This window comes from Callorhinchus milii, unplaced genomic scaffold (genome assembly GCF_018977255.1).
Source record: "Callorhinchus milii isolate IMCB2004 unplaced genomic scaffold, IMCB_Cmil_1.0 Scaffold1, whole genome shotgun sequence".
NCBI classification, from domain to species: domain Eukaryota; kingdom Metazoa; phylum Chordata; class Chondrichthyes; order Chimaeriformes; family Callorhinchidae; genus Callorhinchus; species Callorhinchus milii.
Genome location: NW_024704742.1, coordinates 75,684,102 through 75,700,493, shown reverse-complemented (window position 1 = coordinate 75,700,493; position 16,392 = coordinate 75,684,102). Strand labels below are relative to the sequence as shown.

The 16,392-nt window shown below is 45.0% G+C and overlaps 1 protein-coding gene across 3 annotated transcripts in view; it reads right to left on the bottom strand.

The window, feature by feature from the left end:
* The window catches only part of dapp1 (dual adaptor of phosphotyrosine and 3-phosphoinositides), a 37,685-nt gene extending 28,863 nt beyond the window's left edge, over positions 1-8,822 (bottom strand). For all 3 annotated transcript variants that reach the window (XR_006084855.1, XM_007891947.2, XM_007891948.2), the window contains exon 1: positions 8,593-8,822. Coding sequence is in view for 2 of the 3 variants with exons in the window: in XM_007891947.2 (XP_007890138.1) it covers positions 8,593-8,660 (68 nt within the window). In the remaining variant the exon portion in view is untranslated. The remainder of the gene's footprint in view (positions 1-8,592) is intronic.
* Positions 8,823-16,392: the final 7,570 nt, after the last annotated feature.

Here is a 16,392-nt window from a genome sequence, read left to right as displayed (position 1 = left end):
AATCAGGATGCAGTATTGAGAGGACAAACAAGTTATATAGAGGGCTGGGAGAGATGAATATCAATGGTATCAGGAATAATCAAGAAAAACAAGGGATTAGATGGGGGAGAAATGCAGAACAGACTAAGTGCATGTGCGTAAATGCATGGAGTGTGACAAATGAGATTGGTGAGCTGCGGCTCAAGTTGCCACATGGGGTTATGATGTAGCAGCAATAACGGAGACCTGGCTCAAACATGGGCAGGAATGAGAGCTGAATATTCCTGGCTACAATGTATTCAGGAGGGATAGGGAAGGAAAAAAGGAGGAGGGATGGCCATATTAATTAAAGACATGGTTATGGCCCTGGAAAGGGACGATGTGCTAGAGAGTCCAAAAACAGAATCTACTTGGTTAAGGAGCAGAAAAGGAGCTGTTACTCTGTTAGATGTATACCATAGACCACCAAATGGTAGGAAGGAGATAGACGAGCAAATCTATAAGCAGATTTCAGAAAGATGCAAAACCAATAAGTGGTGATATAATGGGGTCTTCAATTATCCTAACATAGACTGGCAAAATAACAGTGTAAAGGACAAGGAGGGAGAAGGATTCCTGAAATGTGTGCAGGACAACTTTCTGGACCAGTATGTTTCCAGCCCAACAAGGAAGCAGTGGTGAATCTAGTTCTGGGGAATGAAATGGGGTAAGTTGAGCGGGTTTCAGTAGGAGAGCATCTGACAACAGTGATCACAACATTGCAACAGATAAACACAACTAACGAACAATGAGAAGCCTTCAAGCAGGAGATAGTTTGGGGACAGAACAAATACATTCCCACAAAGGGGAAAGGTAGGGCATCCAAACTTCCCTGGATGAATAAGGAAACTGGGATTAAAATAAAACAGAAAAAGGATGCTTATGATAAATGTCAGGTTCAAAATACAGAAGATAATCAAATAGAATATAGAAACTACAGAGGAGAACTCAAGAAGAAATCAAGAAGGAAATAAGAGGGGCAAAGGGATTGTATGAGAAAAGAGTATCGGGTAACATAAAAGGGAACCCTAAAGTATTTTATACGCATATAAATAAAAGGTTAGTCAAAGGTAGGGCGGGTCCAATTAGGGACCAAAGAGGAAATCTTGTGGAGGCAGAGGGCATGGCTGAAGTACTGAATGAGTACTTTGCATCTGTCTTCACAAAAGAGGTATTCAGCCAATGCCACAGTATCGGAGGAGAGGGTAGAGAAATTGGATAAGAATAAACCGAGATGAGGTACTAAAAAGGTTGTCGGTGCTCAAGGTAGTTAAGTCACCCTGTCCGGACGGGATGCATCCTAGCTTACTGAGGGAAGTAAGGGTGGAAATAACTGAGGCTCTGGCCACAATCTTTCAATCCTCCCTGTACAAAAAGGAACAGAAGGAATAAACTGGGGAACTACGGGCCAGTCAGCCTAACATCAGTAATGGGGAAACTTCTAGATAATATAACCCAGGACAAAATAAATTTTCACTTTTTTAAAAAAAGGGTTAATAAAGGACAGCCAACATGGATTTGTTAAAGGCAAATCATGTCTAACAAACCTGATAAGAGTTTTTGATGAAGTAACGGAGAGGGTGGATGAAGGTAGTGCAGTTGATGTAGTTTATATGGATTTTCAAAAGGTGTTTGATAAAGTGCCACATAAGAGACTTGTAAGTAAAATAGAAGCCCACGGCATTAAAGGAACAGTAGCAGCATGGATACAGAACTGGCTGGGAGACAGAAAGTGGTGGTAAATGGTTGTTTTTCTGACTGGAGGTAAGTGTGCAGTGGTGTCCCCCAGGGGTCAGTATTGGGATCACTGCTGTTTTTGACCTATATAAATAACTTGGATTTGGGGATAGGGAGTATACTTCCAAGTTCGCAGATGATACTAAGCTGGTAAAAGTAGTAAACAGTGAAGAGGATAGTAGCAGACTGGTAAAATGGCAGACACGTAGCAGATGAAGTTTAATGTGGAGAAATGTGAAGTGATGAATTTTGGGAGGAAGAATAAGAGGCAGTAATAAGCTAGATGGTACAATCTTAAAGGGGGTGAAGGAACAGACAGACCTGAGGGTTCATATAAGTAAATCTTTGAAGATGGCAGAACAGGTAGATAAAGCTGTTAAAAAAGCTTATGGGATACTATGCTTTATAAATAGGGTATGGAATACAAAAGTCAGGAAGTTATGATGAACCTTTATAAAACACTGGTTAGGCCTCAGCTAGAGTACTGCGTTCAGTTCTGGGCACCACATTTTAGGAAGGATGTCAAGGCATTGGAGAAGGTGCAAAGGAGATTTACCAGAATAATGCCAGGAATGAGAAACTTCAGTTATCAGGAGAGACTAGAGAAGCTAGGATTATTGTCTTTGGAGCAGAGAAGGTTAAGAGGAGACTTAATAGAAGTTTCCAAAATTATGAGGGGATTAGTTAGGATGAACAAGGAGAAACGATTTCCACTGGTCGGTGGGTCAGTAACCCAAGGGCACCAATTTAAAATAGTTGTTAAAAGAAACAGAGGGGAAGTGAGGAGAAATGTTTTCACACAGTTGTTCAGATTTGGAATGCATTGCCTGAAACTGTGGCGGAAACTGATTTGATAACAACTTTTAAGAGAGAAGTGGATAATTATTTGGGGAGGACAAGTTTGCAGAGTTATGGGGAGAGAACGGGGGAGCGGGATTGAATTGGATAACTCTTTTCAAAGAGCCAGCACAACCACGATGGGCCGAATGGCCTCCTTCTGTGCTGTGTAATTCTATGATTCTGATTTTCCAAGATGGTAACGGTAAGCAAAAGGAATTGAGAAGAGGTCCCGGGGGCTGTGTTAAGCCACTTTAAGGTGGTCACCGCTTACCCCTGGTGAATTGGGTGATAAGAGGATGATGATAATAATCAAGTGATCATCATTGAGGAGCAAAGCAGAGACAAAGGTAGTGAATTGCTTTGACGAATCAATATTCAATGCAATACAACTTTCTTACACTTACACTTGCACCGTTCATGTTGGGAAGATATCTCAAATGCTTGCCACTGCTGAATGAGCTCCTGAGCTGGGTGTGGGGAGGGGAAAGATGACTGAAAGCTGTCTTGAAAGAGACCTTGAACGAGATGAGGGAGGGTGCAAACTCTAGACAGCCACAAGTAACACCGCGGTACCATGAGAAAAGTAGTTCTCTAACGGGGAAGAGATATGTGCAGTCATTCAGTGATAGTGGGAGATTTGCTATTGAGTGGAGTGAACATTCATTGCAAGAACTGAACCAACCCATGAGTCCTGAATGGTGTGCTGTCTCCCAGGGGCCTGAGTAAGGGGTGAAATGGAATGAGTGCAGAAGGTTTATAGAGAGGGGAAGGGAAGAAGTCAGAAGCTGTGGTTCATGTCAGAACTAATGACATAGGCAAAAGTACGATTCAGGTGCAACAAAAAAGTTTGCAGCAGGAGGTTCTTATACTGTGTAACATTACCCAGTGAGTAGCCTAAGGTTTTTCTTCAATTTTTTTTGCTGTCTGGTTCAGGGGCTTTCTCTCCGCCTCTTCCTTTTTACACCACAAACCTGGTTCCAAATAGTCCAGTCAGCACCAGTTCCAATAGCTCATTTAGCAATAACTGCTAACTGCTGACTCACCCACAGCTGCACACATTAAACTCCAACAATAGAATCTACCAACTGATTTTCCTCTCCTTACCACCAACTTAAACTTTAATTGTGCCATTCATGCTCACTTCTCACCAAATCCTCCCCCCCCTCCCGTTCTCTCCCCATAACTCTGCAAACTTGTCCTCCCCAATCTGTGACACTACCCTGCATGGAGGGCGTTATATAAGTGCAAGTTATGGTTGTTGAAATGCTGCTAATCCTCAGCTGTCCTCTATTACTAACTAGACTGAATATTCTTCACCTGCAAGTTTATAGTCAGTGTCCATAGGGTGTTTCAACCTTGGAATGCCATAGTCAAGGCTATTCCCATCATCACACAAAATCACAAGAGCGGTTCAGATGAAGAAGGCCTTTCGACCCATTTATAATAATGCCTACATTTGATATAATGCCTTTCACATCACGAAGATGTCTCAAAGCACATCACAGATTTTACTTTAAAATGTAATGAATGTATATTTTATAGGCAAAATGTAATATACAAATTACAATAGAAATTTACATTAAAGAAGCATCTTTCACATCAGGAGGATGCCACGAGGTGCTGATTTGAAATTTAATCTCATCCCTCTGGCCTCTACCACCTTTCCTGGTAACTTGTTGCAGTTATTAATTACCCTCTGAGTAAAGATATACTTCCTGGTGTCTATTCTGGAATTGCCCTTAAGAACTGTGGACTCTGTCGTCAACAACAACATCTTACTGTCTTAGTCCATCTGAAAGTATCCCTGCAACACTTTGCACCCAAGAATCCGCTCTCAGGAATGGGAGTTTTGGGAGCTTTTCCCTCTGTCTGCTCGAAGGTGCTCTTCTACTGGTGCCCAGGCTGAAGACAACATTTTTCAAATAAGAATATAATACAATTGACATTCATATAGCACCTTTCACATCAAGAGGACATCTCAAAGCACCTGACAAAGCTGGATGAGCACCCGAGCTGGGTATGGGAACGGAGTAGTGTGTGGAGGGAAATAATGACCAAAAGCACAGTCAAAGAGATAGATTTTGAGATGTGCTTTGAAGGAGGGGAGGGAGGGAGCTGGATGGAAGGACCTCTGCTTCTGGAGTTCCAGAAAGCAGGGGCACAATGGCTGAGAGCCCACCAATTGATGGTGCGGCGGATAGGACAGGAGACATGAAGCAGGCTGGAGCCCATGGAGTAAAGGGAGAGGCCAGGTGAGTGTGGATGAAGGAGGTCGCAGAGTGGGGAGGAATCTGAAAGTGAGAACAATCCCTGAGGGGATGTGGAGCCAATGGAGCTGAGCAAGGATTGGGTGATAAGCCTGCGGAGTCTGGTGCAGGAGAGGACATGGGCTGCATAGTTCTGGACAGTCTGCATACTGTGTACAGAAGAGCTGTGGAATCTGGCAGGCAGAGCATTGATATTAACAAGCCTGGACATGATAAAAGTCATGGTTGAGAGTCTCGGTAACCCAAGAACAGAGATAGTGACGGAAGGTAGGGAGCAGTGTTATGGAGGTGAGGGAAAGCTGAGCAGATCAGAACCCGGATGAGGGGGTTTGAAAGACAGTCAGGAGCCAAACAAAACATGCATCCCTGCAGGTTGATGCAGTCAGTGCCTGAGATGAGAAAGTACTGATTTGAACCAAGCAGTAGAGCCTCTGACTTATCAACACTGAACTGAAGAAAAGTAAAGCTCATCCAGGCTCTTGGAGTTGAGGGTAGACACAGAGTAACAGATTTCATTATCTACTTGCTCCCGCTTGGCGACACCATTCCATGTCTGTGGATGATATGACAGAGTGGGAGCGTATAGATAATGAAGAAGAGAGGGACCAAAGATAAAGTCCTGAGGAAAGCCACATGAGATTGAGGGGGCAGGAGGAGAGGCTGTCTGAAGAGACTAGGTGGAGATGCTGGGGCATGTAAGAGTGAACCCAGGAAAGGACAAAACAATGAAGGTGGAGCTGAGAAGAGAGGAGGGGAAGGATAGAGTGGTCAACAATGTCGAAAGCGGCAGAGATCAAGGAGAGCAAGAAGTCAAAGAGCCCTGGTCACAGAGAGAGAATGTCATTGGTGACTCTGAGCGGTGCAGTTTCGGTACTGTGGAAACACTCACTCCAGTACCTTGGAGAGGAAAGGCAGGTTGGTGAGATGGGCTGGCAATTTGACAGATTTGGAAGGGGTGAGTGAGGTTTTATTGAGATGGGGGGTGGGGGAGAGAGGCAGCACTTTTGACGTAAGTGGGAACTGTATCAGAGGCGAGGTTTACAATGTTACAACACAAATTACACAACATACACCAAAAGAAGTAGTGCAAACTCCAAAACGTTTTCCCTACTCAAGATTTAAAAAGTAAACGTTTCCCTGCTCTGTGAACTCACTGCACTGTCAATATTCATCATCTGCGGTTGTTCTGTGCAGTATACATGTAATTTATTCAACAGATATTGAAGAAATAATGGATCAATTATTTTGACTTTTTTGAAGAGCAATTAGGTGGTTCATCTCATCCCTTTCTAAAATAAGTAAAAACATCTAGAATTGTATGATGTTCTCATATACATTGTAAAGAATTGTATATGGTACTCTTATATACAGTGTATTAAGAATTGTATGCAGTTCTCTCAAATACAATGTATACAGTACTCTCACGTACATTATAAAGAATTTATAGGGTCTCTCAGAACACATCGATGTGGAAAACTTACTTTGCTCCAACTGTGGCTCACAAGACTATTTTAAAGGCCCAAAATCATTACATCTGATGAATAATAATCAAATAATAATAATCCTTGCATTTGATATAAGGTCTTATCCACATTGAAAAGTCTCAAAGTACTTCATTGTGTACTTGAATAACATTGGGGATCAGGGAATTCAATTATCTCAATATATAAACAAATAAGATAGCAATATGACAAAGTACAAGTTATGAAGCGATTACATCTGCAATATGAAGAGAAAGCAGCATCTCTCTTGCCCATGGGTCGCACGGTTACATGGGATGTTGCTGCTGTAACCAGATGTAGCTTTTGGCAGGTGACTCTGGGGATGGGGGGGTGGGGGAGGGAAAGTGAGGGACATCTCAAAATGCCTCACAAGACTTACAGCATTTATGTAGTGCCCGTCACATGGGATAGCATCTCCGAGGGTTTAACAATGGCATAACATTTACTGGGAAGTGTAGAGAAGTGTGTTTTGTGGGCAAAAGGGACAGCCAATTTGTGCACAGCAAGCTAATAATAATAATCCTTGCATTTGATACACCGCCTTATCATGTCTTCAAGACGTCTCAAAGCACATCACAGAATATATTGTAAAGTGGAGTGACTGTATTTTGTGGGTGAATGGCGGCAGCCACTTGCAGTGGATTGAGTGACCACATTATTATTATTTAAGTTCCCACAAACAGCTAGGGGATTTTTGGCCAGGACACAGGCAGAGAGTGAGAGAAACTCCCTTCTCTTTTTTTCCCCCAAATAGTCTTCCTCTCTTCCCCCAGTCCTGCAGCAATGAGCATTTCCTAACATTAATTCGATCAGAGGGGCTGTATTTGAATAAAAGTTACTGATGCAAAAGTAGCAAATGAGGGGAAATCGCAGGAAACCAGTTAGACCACTAACCTCCCTCCTTCCCTCTCCTAAAATGCTTCAAGATGTTGACTTCAATGGACTACCCCTGGGCTCTGGAACTCCATCCCCCAGTGCCTTCGCCTTACTTCCTCCCTCCCTTTCCTCCTTCAAGGCTGGTCTCAAGACCTTTCTCTTTGCCCGAGCCTTCAGCTCCCCTCTCGACTCTCTACCCCCTCCTCGCTCCCTCCCTTCGCTCCCCTCACCCTGACCATTTCCCCCCTCCTCGCTCCCTCCCTTCCCTCCCCTCCCCCTGACCATTTCCCCCTCCTCGCTCCCTCCCTTCCCTCCCCTCCCCTGACCATTTCCCCCACTGCTCGGGTCCCGACCCAACTGTCCAGCGCCTTGGGACGTGCTCCCAACATGAAAGGCGCTCTATAAATGCCATCTTGTTGTTGTTGTTGACTGACTTAGGGCTAAAACCACCAGCTATACCCAGATAACCTTACTGATCTGATCCCCCCCAACACACACAAACACACACACACTTCTCCTCTCTTCCTCCTTCACATAAAGACAAAACCTTTGCATTAAACCCCACCAGCACAAGCTTTTAAAATAACAGCGATCTCCCGACTTACTGCACTTTTTAACTTTTTTTTGGAGGTCGAAAACATTCAGCAATTTCATCTGCTTTTTTTTTACACACACACAACCTTTTTCCCCAATTGCCCTGAGAGCTGCAATAAGGGACAATGATGAGAGAGGTTGGAGCACCGGGCAGTGCCCATGAGGACAGCGCTGAGCCACTCACTCACTCACTCACTCACTGACACACTCACTCACTGACACAGTCACTCACTGACACAGTCACTCACTCTCACACACTCACTCTCTCACTCACTCTCTCACTCACTCTCTCACTCTCACTCACTCACTCACTGACACACTCACTCACTCTCTCACTCACTCTCACACACTCACACTCACTCACTCTCTCACTCACTCTCACTCACACTCTCACTCACTCACTCACTTACATTCACACTCTCACTCACTCACTCACTCACACTCTCTCACTCACTCACTCCCTCATTCACTCACTCACTCACTCACTCACTTACATTCACTCACTCCCTCACTCCCTCCCTCCCTCACTCACTTACATTCACTCACTCACTCCCTCCCTCACTCACTCACTTACATTCACACTCACTCACTCTCACTCACTCACTCTCACTCACTCACTCACTCTCACTCACTCACTCACTCACTCACACTCACTCACTCACTCACACTCATTCACTCACTCTCCCTCCCTCCCTCCCTCCCTCCCACTAGCCGGGAGGGAGGCAAACCTCGCCAGTCGCTAACAGCGCAGCACTCACTCCAACGAGCACAGTTCGTCCTCCTCAGAATCCGCATCAGACAGCAAGTCCATGGAGGAGACGCTCATCTTCCTGCCGGTGCCTCTCACAGGGGGTCTTCAGCCAGAGAGGAGCTGCATCTGGTCAGCCAACACCACCCCACACACACACACTCTCACACACTCACAGCAATGTCCTCCCAAACACCCAGCAGCAGATACCAGAGTTGGGGAAGTTTGCTGTTGGTCCGCCCCTGTGACTGCTCAGGTCTGATGCTCAGCACTATGGGAACTGTAGTGAGCAGTGCAAGTGGTGTGAGTGCTGTGCTGTGCTGTGCTGTACTGTGCTGTACTGTGCTGTGCTGTACTGTGCTGTGCTGTGCTGTACTGTACTGTGCTGTACTGTGCTGTATTGTGCTGTGCTGTATTGTGCTGTGCTGTGCTGTGCTGTATTGTGCTGTGCTGTATTGTGCTGTGCTGTACTGTGCTGTACTGTACTGTACTGTGCTGTGCTGTACTGTACTGTACTGCACTGTACTGTACTGTGCTGTACTGTGCTGTGCTGTACTGTGCTGTGCATGCACCATAATTCTTCCATTTGGTGCAGCGCCTCTCACATCGTGGAAGCGTCTCGAAGCGCTTCACAGGATTTACTGTAATGTGTGATGGCTATAATTGTCTTACGATAATTCTTAAGCGCTGTGAAACGCCATCCGGCGTGAAGGGCGTTATATAAACGCGGGTTGTTGTTGTATTTTGCGGATGAACGCGGCAGTAAATTTGCCAAACAGCCATGAAGTGAATGAAACATGAGGGGCTCATTAGACTTGGGGTCGCTCTTCGCCTTTATTGTCATCAACAAGGTATGTGCCTGACCTGAGAGCCTTGTCTTCAGGTTAAGATTGTTTTTTCTTTGTCCATTAACTTTGAAAGCTGCTAATGTCATAGTTATGGTGTCAGTGTTTTTCTATTTCTTAATGTTGCAACTATTTATCTTATATTAGGCAGTGTAAGTGAGGCATATGGTTTCAAGGACCAATAAAATACGGTTGTGTTTTCTAAAAAGTGCATCTCGAGTCTGTTAAATTGAAGGAGGGAGGGAGAGACACAAACAGGTTATTGCAGAAGTCAGCTGTCTGGCAGTGTGAAGGAAGGACACTAACTGAAGCATCCCATTGTCACACTATAAAGCAATGGGACTACCTGACGTTGTGTTAATTCTTGTGTAGTGAACTTTCACATAGAGAGGGAACTTGAATGTCACAGAGAAGAATCTACACAGAGGCCACCTGGTACACCTTGTCCTTTACATAACGCGGGTATACATTAAAGGGTGAGAACCATTGCAAAGCCACACACTTTACGTTGGTTAAACTCTAGCCATACCCTCATACACAGCCTTAGTTCTTGACTTGAGGCTACCTGGGTGCACCTGGGTCTAGGGTCATTCTGTTTATGTAGGATTTTAGAGTGCCCAGAATTTGACAGATTCTTAATTTTTAATTTGTTTTTCTGTAAGTTTCTTTTAAGAATGACAGAAAAACAATCTTAAATTTAAGACTGAATTCACCATTTTGCTATGTTTTTAATATCAGTAATGCAAGTGCAGGAGTAGAATAAAAGGGATAGAATAGTGTGGGTGTGTTGGGAGCAGCATTCAATTTCTGGCATCATTATTAACCATAGAAAAATTTGGAGAAAAGAAGCAGGTCATTCAGTCCATTGTGTCTGTGCTGGCTCTTTGAAAGCGCGATATATTCCATCCCATTTACCTGCTTTTTCTCTATATCCCTACAACTTGTATATATATATATATAAAACTTTGCTTTTGCAACCTTCTACAGTAGTTGTTACATTTGCTATAGCACCTTATCGTATGGTCAAGACATCTAAGAGCACTTGATAGGATTTTCACTGTGAAGTGTGGTAATTGTGTAACTGTGTATCTGTAGGCAAATGTGGCAGCCAATCTGTGCACAGCAAAGTCCCACATACAGTCATGAAGTAAATGGACAATTTTTTATTTGGGGGAATGTTGGCCAGGAGACCAGGGGAAACTTCCTTTTCGACTCGTGTGAAGGGATCTTTATTGTCCACCTGAACAGGCAGACAGGATCCCGGTATAATGACTCATCTGAAGTACAGGATCTTCAACAATGCAGCGACAACTTGTATTTATATGGCACCTTTCAAGCAGGGCAGAGTCTCAGAGCGTTTAATAGTGGCAGAGCTTGACACCGAGATGGGGAGAGAGGGGTGGTGATCGTAGGCATAGTCTCGCAGTACTGTATTGAACTGTCAGCCTTGACTGAGTTCAAAGTCCCGATGTGGGGTTCAAACCCACAGCCTCTGACAATCAGATTTCAGAAGCCCCAAAGTTCTCGTAGTCTTAATGCTTTAAGACCAATTTAAATTTAATTTTAAGATCATACAGAATTTGGGAAACTGTGTAAATTCAGTCTTAATTTGGAAGACAATTTTCTGTAATTCCAAATTAATAATAATAATTATCCTAAATTCTGCATAACCTAGCTTATAATAATGGTCTTACGGCTAAGACCATGAGAAATTTCAGACCACAGATTTTTAAAATCTATTTCAATGAAAATTCCACCCACTTTACATAAATATTTTGTAAAGTGTAAATGGGAGAAAGTTATACAGCAGTTTATAGTTAAATATAACATAAAGTTAAGATTCTTGATCTCACTGTCTCCTGGCAGGAATGTGTTCAGAGAACCGTTTGATCAGGATGTCAAATCAAGTGTGGTTCAGGTTGCATCAACAACAATTTTGCATTTATATGGCACCCTTCATGAAGGGTAGCGCCCCAGGGCACTTGTCAGTGGGAGAGCACGACTCTGAGCCAGTGGGAGATGACCGTAAACATGGTCGAAGAGGAAGGTCTTCAGGCATAACCTGAAGATGGGGAAGGAGGGGGCAAGAAGAGGGATAGAGGAAGAGTGTTCCAGAGTCTCTGACCGTAGTGTCTGAAAGTGCGGCCGCCAACGGTGGAACAGAGGGCACGAGCGACAAGCAGGAGGCTGGAACCAATCGAGTGGAAGTAGTGGGTTGGGGAGTAAGCAAGTCAGAGCGGTAGGGAGGTACCAGGGGATGAAGGGATTTGATGATGAGCATGAGGATCTTGAAATCAATCTGTTCAGTGATATGGAGCCGGTGGAGCCTGGCTAGAACTGGTGTGATTCATTGAGAACGAGCGCAAGACGTCTCAACGATGTGGAGCTCCCAAACTCCTCCCTCCATAGGCTGCAAATCATTCAGAACTCTGCAGCCTGTGTCCTCTCCCACACCAGGCTCCATGACCTTATTAGCCTCATCCTTGCCCGACTCTAGTGGCTTCCCATCACACAGGATACAGTTCAACCATCCTGGTTCTCACTTTCAAAGCTCTCCATGGTCTTGCTCCCCACTACCTCTGCGACCTCCTAACTCCCTACCAACCTGCCCGCTTCCTTCACTTAGCAGGCTCCGGGCTGCTTCACATCCCTCGCCTCGCCCGCCCCATCATTGGCAGGTGGGTCTTCAGTCACTCTGCTCCCACCCTATGGAACTCCATCCCACAGTCCCTCCGCCTCACCCCCTCCCTTGCCTCCTTCAAGACCCATCTCAAGACTCTCCTGTTCGACTGTCATCCTCCTTACCCCACTGCCCTCCAACCCACATTGTTGAGATGTCTCAAAGCGCTTCACAGAGTAGATTATAAAATGATTATGATGTAGATTATTGACTGCACTTTTTTGTGGGCAAATCCAGCATCTAATTTGCACACAGCAACAACAATGTCACACAAACAGCCATGAAGTGAGGAATCAGTTGAGAAACGGTGGTTAATTGATGATAATAATAATAATCTTTACTTTTGATATATATGACCTTTCACTTCAAGAGCACTTCACAGGATGTATTTTGAAGTGGAGTGTCTGTTTTGTGGGCAAACATGTGATATTGCAGATCTCTTTAAGATCAGAAGAGATGATGAGCATGGCACTTCTCAAAAAGAGAAGGGAGTTTCTCCCAGTGTCCTGGCCAACAATCCCCCAGATAAAACTGGTCATTCATTTCATGGCTATTTGTAGGACATTGCTGTGTGCACATTGACTGTCACGTACACCTCCAACATACAGACACTGCACTTTACAGTAAAATTTGTCAAGTGCTTTAATATGCAACATCAATGTAACAAGATGTGTAAAATGCAGGGATTATTATTATTATTCACCCTACTGTCTTCCCATTACAACATCATTTGGACCAAGGTGCTCCTGCTTGGCTCCCGTCAGCACCTCCATACCTCGGGGGCTCAGAGCAACTCCCTCCATTGATGCACTTGACATCTCACGAAACCAATACAGAACCTTGGAGTCCTGTTCAACCCTCAACTGTCCTTCATACCCCACATCAGTGCCATGACCCGCTCCGCCTTTCCCACCTCAGCAACACTGCCCGGCTCCGCCACTATCTCACACCGCAGGCCGCCGAGACCCTCATACATACATTCATAACATCCAGGCTCAACTATGCAAACTCCCTGCTTGTTGGCCTCTCCAACTCCTCCCTCCATAGGCTGCAGATCATTCAGAACTCTGCAGCCTGTGTCCTCTCTCGCACCAGGCTCTATGACCTTATCAGCCCCATCCTCACCTGACTCCACTGGCTTCCTATCACACAGGATACAGTTCAACATTTTGGTTCTCACTTTCAAAGCCTCCATGGTTTTGCTCCCCACTACCTATGCGACCTCCTAGCTTCCTGCCAACCTGCCCGCTCCCTCCGCTTAGCGGGCTCCGGGCTGCTTCACATCCCCCGCCTCGCCTGCCCCACCATTAGTGGGCAGGCCTTCAGTCACTCTGCTCCCACCCTATGGAACTCCATCCCGCAATCCCTCCACCTTGCCCCCTCCCTTGCCTTCTTCCCGACCCACCTCAAGACCCTTCTCTTCGACCATCACCCTCCTTCCCCCACTGCCCTCCAACCCCTAATCCCGCCCTCCAACCCCTGATCCCAACCTCCATCTTGGGTCCGAAACACTGATTGTCCAGCGCCTTGGGACATCCTTCCAATGTGAAAGGCGCTATATAAATGCAATTTTTTTTGTTGTTTCGTAGAAGAGTCCAGTTCTTCTTAGCAATTCTGTAATTCTTTTCACTGGTTCCTAATTACCTAATCAAATGCTATAGGGAAAAACTGGGCAAACTACAGAGTTCTGTAACCATGAAAAGAGACATCAAAGAAGGTCCAGTTAGGATGACCAAACATCCCCAATTTCTGGTTATGGTCCCCAGATGAGGTGTTATGTCCCTGGCCAAATCTGTCTTGAGCAAGAAAAATAAAATTCAAAACAGATAATAATAATCCTTACCTTTTATATAGCACCTTATGTCTTCAAGATATCCCACAGCACTTATACACTCATCAGAGACAGAAATACAGCCATTAATCCAACAAGCTTCTCCAGTACTACCAGCATCAGGAATTGTGCTGAGTTCAATTTTATTTGTATGTATCCTGGGATTTGGTTTACAAAATATAGTCAACCTATATCTTATGTGGGTATGTATCTGCATGTGAGATCTTTACCCATCAGAGCGTCAGACAGAGAATGCAAAGCAATGCACAGCTCCACACAGTGGTTAAAGTGAGCCAAGACATATGGACAAGCTGCTCGCATGCATTAATAAAAGCAACGGGAGAGGAGAGGGGTGGTCAGGGTGAAAGGCTGCATTTAGGATCAAGGGCTGAGCCGATCACCTGACTTTTATTGACTCTTACAATTTTCCACTACTCCTTGCCTATCATCCTGTCCTGTAACAGCATCTGCACATGAAATTCAAGCCTTGCAGACGATGTAAGAAGATCACAAGATCGGTTTCGATGAAGAAAGCCTTTCGGCATATTTGATCTTATCCTATCAGAATGCCCACCTTACCATGTTGAGTGGTTAACAATCACCTCTGGATAATTGTGCTTCCAGCTTGTTTACCTCCCCCTCTCTGAGCCTCATCTTAAGAGTCAAAACATCAGTGATTCTGTGTGATTGATATAATGGGACCTTCGGAGGGAGGATCCCTGAACTTGGGACCAGCCAGATGTCTCTATTCCACGTACTATATATAATAAAAATAATCCTTGCATTTGATATATTGCCTTATGAAATCTTCAAGACGTCTCAAAGTGCTTCACAGAATATACTGTAAAGTGAATTGATTGTATATTTTGTGGGCGAAATGCGGCAGCCAATTGCGTACAGCAGTGTCCCACAAGCAGTTGTAGATTGAATGTCCAATTTATTATTTTTTTAAATGTGGTCCCATCACAGTTCACTGTGCACAGTAATTGTTTGTTGTGAGTTCATTGCCTTACTGGCTGAAATTCTCCCAAAACAAGTTCCATTGTTTCCATTCACGCAGGATAGCATCTCGGAACATTGCACAGTGAAATCATCTGGAGGAATTTATGAGCACTGGGTTTGATTCCTGGCAGGGTGAAACATTAAGCAAGTTTCCTTACTCCACATGCCTCTGTTTACCCAGCAGCTAGTAGGAACCTGGTTGTTAGTCAATTGGCGGATCGCTTTTCCGAGGGTAATAATCCCTTCAAAAAAAAATAATAATGGTAATTTGGTCACTCAATCCACAGTTGTTTGAGGTACACTGCTGTGCGCAATTGGTTGCTGCGATTTGCCCACAAAATATACAGTCAATTCACTTTACAGAATATTCTCTGAAGCGTTTCGTGACATCTCCACCTTACTAAGATGCAAACTCCACCTTATTAAGTCAGTCTGGAACCTTGGCATCTCGTTTGACCCTCAACTATCCTCTCTACCCCACATCCATGCCATGACCCGCTCTGCTTTACCCCACCTCCATAACATAGCCCGGCTCCGCCACTGTCTCACACCACAGGCCACCGAGTCCCTCATACACGCATTCATAACATTGAGGCTTGACTGTGCAAACTCTCTGCTTGTTGGCCTCCCCAACTCCTCCCTCCATAGGCTGCAGATCATCCAGAACTCTGCAGCCCATGTCCTCTCCCACACTAGGCTCTGCGACCCTATCACCCCCATCCTCGCCCGACTCCACTGGCTTCCCATCACACAGAGGATACAATTCAAGATCCTGGTCCTCACCTTCAAAGCCCCCCATGGCCTCGCTCCCCCCTACCTCTGCGACCTCCTAACCCCCTACCATCCTTGCTGCTCCCTCAGCTCAGTGGGCTCTGGCCTGCTTCAAATCTCCTGCCTCGCCCACCCCACCACTAACAGGTGGGCCTTCTGCCACTCTGCCCCCATTCTCTGGAATTCCATCCCGTAGTCCCTCCACCTCGCCTCCTCCCTTGCCTCCTTCAAGACCCATCTCAAGACCCTCCTCTTCGACCGTGCTTTTGATTTCCCTGCTTCCCCCCTGCCCTCCACCTTCCCCAATCCTGACCCCCCAGCTCGGGTCTGAAACACTGACTGTCCAGCACCTTGGGACATCCTCCTGATGTCAAAGGCGCTATACAAATGTAATTTTGTTCTTGTTTCAAAGATGTGGTAAGGCGCTATATCAAATGCAATAATTATTATTATTTTAGTACTGTACACTAATATTGACACAGCACTACGCTGAATACTGACACAGCACTGTACACTAGTACTGACACACTGTACACTGACACTGACACAGGACATTATACGGCTGCCACAGCACACTCAATGTTGCTAAATCTTGTAGTTTGATAGACATTGTATTGTTGCTCACGGCCTCTATATGTACAGAAAGGTAGAAATTCCACCTGAGCACACACCCTTCTAGAG